We start from the raw sequence: 7,972 nt of genomic DNA, 5'->3' as shown, positions 1-7,972 counted from the left end.
GGGTGGGTACCTGTATCTTAAATTAACCTTCCAAGTATGTGACCTGAGCAGATAACTAAGCTCAATGCTCTGTACCCTGTCCATTGGCCTTCTCAAATTGATTTTTTAAGTCCATTAACCACTTCTAATTAAATTTTATAGAGGAATAAAGGTGTTGAAAACACTCATTTCATTAGAGTTTAGAAGAATAGTAGCTGCATAAGGTAAAGAAACCTACATTTTGTCATGACTGTTCAGCTGGCCGTGCTACAAATATGCATATAAACCAAGCCACCACTGACCTCAGCACATTCCATCTTTTTTCAAGTCAGGATTTATGGGACATGAGAAGGAGCTTAGCATTTTGCAGTCAAGAGGTTCTGAGGACATAGATAGAGCAAGAAGTATAAAATACCATGTAGTGGCAATTTTGCACTAGGGATGAGTCAGATGGAGAGGTTATGTGGACCAGGAAAGGAGATGATGCTTTCCATAATTGATGCCATAAGAACGTGGCACATACATCCACAGTAAATTTGTCATTTCTGGTGATGCTGAATCTTCCAGTGGATCTTGTGGAGTATCCACTTAGAAAAAAGGCTCTTTCATAGCTTGAAATAACTTATTTCTATAAGCATTTGCCCCAATAACACATGACACAGTGTATGCATATATAGGTATATGAAGTACAGATAGTGTTTTGGGAGTATTTTAAGAAGCAAATAAAGACTCTACTTAAGTTTCAGCAATATATACTTAAGTACTTACTATCTAATGAACAAAAGATATATTTTTCCTTTAAACACTGAGTCACTAAGCTCAGCAAAAGCTTTAGACATGATTATTTGATGATCCTAATGGTGTTAATTATTATATTAATTGACAGTGTTTGTTGATTTTATAGGGATAGATAGGGAAGAGTTCAAGAAAGTTATTACTCTGAAAGAGAAACTGTGCAATATTATAACATCATAGTATTTTTAGTGTTTTACTGTAGCATCATACTGTGTGACCTCAAGCAACACATGTGGTTGAATTTGTTCATTACTTGACAGAACTTTGTTGCTTGGATCTATTCAATTTGGAGTGAAATCATTGCTATGAACACTGCCAAGTGTAAGCCACTGATTCTTTATGTTAACTGCATACCAACTGCCCACTTGACACTTTAATAATTGGTCTCTATTTCATTATGGTGCTAGGAAACAAAAACGTGGCCGCAGCAGTCCCAGAATAGCAAGTTTGTTTTATAAATACAAACAAACAATAAGACATGAGGCAGCTTATTTCTGGATAATTGTAGGTTGATGATTTAGTATGTACATCCCAAGGTCAATTGGCTTGTGTCATTGTAGAGGTTCAGGGACTGCTTTCAAACTGAGGGAGCAGGGGGCTGTATTCACAACAGGAATTGGAACTTGATTTGTAGGATGGATGGAAACCACCTTACCCACCGAATTTCCAGTTATCATAACCAGCAATACGACATTAGTGGGAGCTAAACTGCAATTTACAGCTGTCTTACACAACCTAAAGCCATTTCATGAATGAGATTAACTATGCTGTTTAAATCAGTGTTATAGAGTGAGGTAGAGGAGGGATATTATTTCCTTCTGGAGAATATCCATGGCCTGTAATTTCAATATTTTTTTTTTTTTTAATTTAATTACCACAGCTATAAAAGTACATTCTCAGTAAAACCTCATTACAAATATGTGTGCTGGAAAACTGCCTCTGTCTAATGCATTCCATTATAACACACACCAAAAAAAAAAAAAAAAAAAAAAAAAAAAAAAAAAAAAAAAGAGCTTAATTTTAACCTATTATAATACAGGAGGTCTCACCTTCATTATCAAGTTTTAGTACTGCAGTTTCTTATAGTTTCATACCAAGGTGAATTTAGCACAGTTTGTAATGGGCCCTTCCAGCTCCACCTACCCCTGCTCAGGCAAGACTGCTGAACAGCTGAGCTCCAGTTCCTCACAGCCCCGTCCAGAGACCTGTGGGTCCACAGCACAGCCTTGCCCTGAGGAAGATGCTTGTACCCCTGGTGCCCTACTCTTGGTAAGGCCCTGCCTACATGGTGCCTCCTGGCCCACCCGGGGAGCCCCTGGCCTCACCAGCATTGAAACACACCGATGCCACTTCTGTTATGCATACTCTGACATTTTAGAGTACAGCTCTTGTAGCATAGAACACCGAAGACAAACGCTAATGAATTGCACTACTTAATGCCAGTTTGATCTGCTGCTTTCACGCCATTTCAGTTTATAATCTTTTTACAAAATTACATGAAAGTCACCCTTAATTTTTTCCCGCACTTTGCTCAAATAATTCTTATTTATGTAGCATAGGCCTGATTCAATTTTTGAAACCCTGGTAAAGTTTTTCTGGAGCTCTTTTGAAGTTAAGCAATACCGTGTGTTGGAGATGAACGCAAATGCTGTAAACAAACTCACTCCAAAATAATAATAATAAAAAAAAAAGTGTTCAAAGCACAAATACTTCGAGCACAGCTTTTACATATCTCTCCAAGCTGAGAAGACACCTCTGGCACCACCCTTGATGCTTCTGGGGGCTTCTGTCAGTGACACTGGGAAGAGCAAGGCTGCTTCAAATGGGGAACTCCTTGTAATAAATAAAAAGTTATCCTTTTAAATTAATTATGTAGGTGACAATGAGTACAAAGTCAAATACAGGTAGCCAATGCTGTAGTCTTGCAGTCTTTTTAAACAGCTGTATAGTTCTTACCAGAGCAATGAGGCCCTATTTTCTTTCAAGCAGCCATGTTTGAATGACTTGAGCCAGAATGTTCCCGAGGAGAGAAGAGAAAAAAAGACTGGATGGTTTTTATCTTACTGTAAATCATTAAAAGCAAAGAAGATGGTTCACGTAACAGTGGCATTAAAGTAAAATGAGTGAAAGTATGCCTAAGGCATAATAAAATCTTTAATTTGTCGTTCATCCTCAGCCTTAGCCAGTGATTGATAGGTGATTTCACAAAAGTGTCCAGAGAAGATTCTGAGTGAATCAATTTACTATAATATTAATATAGTTCAATTGCAGAAGCATTTGCTTTTTATTGCAACTTACTACTTCTCAATTTTGCTTACCTTTGGGGTACTGCTCAGTTCAGTCACCAAATTAGATGAATGCTGTTGAATAATACCAAGTTCCTCCAGAAATAAAAAAATCTAACTTTAAGTAGAGCCTTGAAACGTTTGGCCATACTAAATTTATATCGAGGAGCTATAATGTAATACAACCCTGCTGACATGAATATTGCATCCTACGATATTTTATTCTATCTCATGATTACCTGCCATGGTCCATTTATCTGGCCCATGAATAACTTTATGCAGAGGATAATGGACACTCTTTTGCAACATGAGTTAATACAAAGAGTGAAACTATGATGTCTCGTATCTGTCCTGCTGAAAGTACTTGCAGTATACTTTCTATGCATATTTAATCACAGCAAACTTCCTGTGAAATGAAGGGTCTGGGTAGTGAAAATACCATCAACTGCAAAGGAAAGCGGGGATGTTTCCACTACTCATTTTATCTTCATAACAGTTGTATTAAGTTTAATATACAAAACCATCAGCTGCATTTTTAAGCCCATCTCTCCTCCAGGCCCTTCTTTTGGTCTAAACTTGCACCATTTGTTCCTCTTTTAAATTTTATTCCTAATTATTTTTTTTAACATGCTTGGAGTAGCAATCTCTCACTTCATATAGCTCACACAAGCAAAATATTGCTTTCAAGATAAATTGACACTTAAGAAAAAATAAAGCTGAATGGTTTTGCCTGGGTAAAATTTTATACAAGCAAACAGTCAAGCACAGATAATATAATCTGTAATAATAAATTGTTTGTCTAGATATTTTCCTCATAGGTAAATGTTGCAAATTTATCATCCATGAGAAACTTTCCTGGAGATCTGTTTGTTTATTCTAACATATAAAAACAACTTATTTTTTTTCTGGAAAAGAAAGGAACAAAATTCAAACTACTTTGGCCTAGCTATTAAGCAGTTCATGCTGGTGTTGTGATTTTGTCCTATCCCACAAAAACAAACACATAACAAAACAGAAAACAAAACAAAACAACCCTGATGTTCAGTGGTTAAATAACTATCATAGTTTACTAAAATCAAGTATTATAATCATACTTTTATGAAGAATTTTTATGAAATATGTTCTTCAGGCCACACATGGTGGCACACTGGAAGGTCACTGTTGGGAATGATGAGTAGATGCTCAGACAGCCTTAGCTGTACATAACATATATAGGACATGACCTCCCCCAGATCTGACTCTTAAGTAGATAACCCACTTACTTTCTGGCCAGCTGAACACTCACTCTGTTCTGTAATGTCTTGGGAAAGTGGTAAAGCTGAAGGTATTAGAATATTAGATCTGAAGAAAACATTGTGATAGGAAATGTTTATTTTCAGAAGTTACTGCTTTTGCTGAAAAGCTAGAGATTGAACCTTCGATGAAGATCACTTCATTCTCAAAGTTAGTGAGTTGGTACACATTGTCTTGATATTCAAGAGCCACAGTTCATCTTACACTGATAGGTTAGCTGTGGGAGAAGAGTGGAGATTTCATAAACAATTGACTGAAAAATCACACAAGTTTTCATTTTTAGCTCTTTAGGTAGTCTGGACTCTTTAAAGAATACTAGGGAAAACAATTCCCAGTGGTTCCAACACCCCTTCTAGCTTGACCTTTTTTGCTACTTTCTTCCTTGAAACCAGTTTTAATTAAAATAGTGATAAAAATGAGTTTGGGAGTTCAGCCTATAACAAGTCTCACAACAGCACTATTCCATGATTTGTGTGAATTAATGATAGTCTGTTACCAAGGGCTGTTTTTCTCCCACTATGATACAGAAAAAATTAAAGTGGCTTTCAAGGCAAACAAAAATTGAGTGGATGTGAGACAGTCATAAAAAAAAATACATGTTTTTAAATAAGAATTATTTTTATGACTTTTTTTGCAAGTTGCCTTTGAGAAAATTATACTCAAATATCCAATTACAATTACTTTCCACAGTAGACTTCTAGACTGACTTCTTATTCTTCAGAGGTTTAAGCTATTTCTGGTAAATCATATTATTTCTGTAGGTTTGATGGCCAACTGACTAGGACTCAGGAGATCTGAACTGTATTCCAGGTTCCAAGACACTCTTTTTGGAAACTCCAAGTTTCTACTCTTTTCTATTAAAAAAAAAAACCAAAGTAAATGTAATTGACTGCTTTTGTGAAGTGTTTTGAAATCTCCTGATGAAACGTTGCATACAAGCTAGCTATCGATATTCTTATTTTCAAGAGGAAGGCTCCATGCAAAATTACACTGAATGCCCATTTTCTCCCTGAAGGAGATGTGCCTCGGCATGTCTGGTAATGATTTGCTGTTCTACAGTTCATATATTTTGTTCTATTTAACATTTTTTTTAATTATGTTTTATATAAAAACATTTATATAAAAACCTTTGTGTAAAAACGTTACATAAAAAGCATTTTTTTATAAAAAGAAAGAATTTTACCCTTATAAGATGGACTTGTTGCATTGATCATGCTTTCTGTAGGGTCCACAGGCATAAGTACCCATGAGGGAGCAGCATGCCACCAGGTAGCTGTCAATAGGCTTCCAGCATTGCACTGGTCTGAATACAGGGTTGGAGGAAACCAAAACATTGGCTATACAGTCACACTGGAGGCTGCCCTTCCAGTGTGCCTGGGGAATAGCCAAGCACTAGTAAAATCTGTGAAGATCATAATACTCTATATTCTTTCAGTGTACAAATCTTTCTCTTCTACAAAGCATTCTATCCAGCAATGCTAAGTACTTCACCACACATTCAGCTACATATATATATATTTTTTTTCATATTTGCATGAAGAAAGAAAAGCAAAGAGATAGTTGAGAAAATTCAACTCTTCTGACTCATAAACATGTTTTTGCTATGAAAACAACAGTTTGAAGAAATCTGCTATTTTCTTCTATGAATTTTTTCACTGATTCCCCAAATTTAGAAGTCATTTTAATATATATATTTTTTTCTTTCATGAAACAAGAAAATAAAATACATTTGATTAACCTTTATTTTAAGGCCAAAGGAATAAATTTACCTTTACCAAAGGAACAGCCTTCAGAGTAGTATTTAATCTGTTGTACCTTGTTGTGCACTAAGCAGACTTTTAGTAGCAAGGGAAATCTCCTGGGAAAGCTCATGTGCTGTATGCTAACTACCATCATTCTCTACTTACCCTTGCACTCACCTTGTTTTAGATTGGTCGATGTCCCTTTGGATAAGGTGACTGATATCTTAATTGCCAGTGCTGGAATGGCTTTGTACATGTGCTGCCTCTGATTCTTATTTGCTGCATATGTGAATTTGTGTATTTTCACTCTTATTTGTATATAGTCCGGAGTCATAAAAGCACAGCACACAGAATTTGAACTCAAGAAGTGACTGTCCTGGCTACTTTTTCTTTCTTTGACTGCTACAGTTCATGATTCTGCAGATTTTCCAACTGTTGGAGATTACTATCCTATATATTCACAGAATAGCACTTAAACCTCTAGTATTTAGATTTGATTGATATATGCTCAGCTTTGGAAAGTCATCTGCAAATCAAGTTCCTAGGTTTCCGCAAAGATATTTTTATAATACTGAAAACAATTTCAAATCCAACATCAAGATACCACTCCATCCATTCAGTGCTCCTAATGAGATATCATCTTATTTCCTAAAAGAAGTGTATAGCCTTTTGTATTTACAAGCCTGCATCATGTTAATGGGATGAAATATGTAGAATTGTGTCCCAGTTATTTATTTTCCCCACTTCTTGATTATTTTCATTTCACCACCAGCTGCATTCAGACCAGGATAAAGGAGATGGATCACTTAAGTACATCCTTTCTGGAGATGGAGCAGGAGACCTTTTCATTATCAATGAAAACACTGGTGACATCCAAGCCACAAAGAGACTAGACAGAGAAGAAAAGCCTGTATACATACTTCGTGCCCAGGCTATAAATCGAAGAACTGGAAGACCAGTGGAACCGGAATCTGAGTTCATCATCAAGATCCATGATATCAACGACAATGAGCCAATGTTTACAAAAGACGTTTACAATGCCAGCATTCCAGAAATGTCAGATGTTGGTAGGTGCTAACAGTTAATTTCTGTATCTGATCTGAATTCTTTCCGTGGATTTTATTAAGGGCCCGAAACTGAAAGGTAATGAATGCAGACATCTGCTGTTTGCGATGAGTAGAAGTAACTGAGCCATTAAAAAAATCTGTCTCCAATGGAATTAGTGACAATGGTTTGCTGAAAAGATAAGTGCCAGATGAGTAAAATATACTTCCTCTGTTGTGCTACGGGAAAAGCAAGTTAATGCATTCTTGTTTAGTTCACAGTGAAAGTAGGCTGAGCTGATCTCTGTTACAGGACACCTTCAAAGAGTTTAGCATACATTGATAACATGATTTAGTTGCAGTGTAATAGTCAACACCACCTCTAGAACTATACAGCTTACGTTGTTTAGTTCAAGAAGGTAAAAAAGAAGTGAAAAAGGAGAGATGCAGAAGTGAGCGTACATACTTCAGGAAAGAAAACTGTGAGCCAAGTCAACTCATCATTAATTCTAAGATATGTCATTACTTTCCTATTAATTTTGTTGCTGTTCTTAGGCAAAAAAAAAAAAAAAAAAAACTGAGCTACAAAGTCCACTGATCTCCATTTAAATCTTTCCATTTGTTTCAAAAATATCAAGCCATCAGAATGAATTAAAATAAAAAAGAGGGAGAAAGAATTCCTTGAAATATGACTTATGGTTGGATCTCTTTCAGGGAAGTTCACAGGTTTTGAATTTTTCTCTCAGATTCTTAGGAAGGTCGTTTTGATTTTTTTTGTCAGACATAAAATGGATGGTTGAATGGCAAGAAACACAGTTCTAATCTGAAAAAAATA

General features: G+C 35.9%; 1 protein-coding gene across 3 annotated transcripts in view; it reads left to right on the top strand.

The window, feature by feature from the left end:
* Positions 1-7,972, top strand: part of LOC116226378 (cadherin-6) — a 99,703-nt gene that overhangs the window by 65,365 nt on the left and 26,366 nt on the right. For all 3 annotated transcript variants that reach the window (XM_031589244.2, XM_090137060.1, XM_090137061.1), the window contains exon 3: positions 6,867-7,161. In XM_031589244.2, the coding sequence (XP_031445104.2) occupies positions 6,867-7,161 (295 nt within the window). The remainder of the gene's footprint in view (positions 1-6,866; positions 7,162-7,972) is intronic.

The sequence above is a fragment of the Phasianus colchicus genome, chromosome 3 (genome assembly GCF_987193195.1).
Source record: "Phasianus colchicus chromosome 3, bPhaCol1.hap1.1, whole genome shotgun sequence".
In the NCBI taxonomy this organism is placed as follows: Eukaryota; Metazoa; Chordata; class Aves; order Galliformes; family Phasianidae; genus Phasianus; species Phasianus colchicus.
This window is presented reverse-complemented; position numbering and strand designations above follow the sequence as displayed.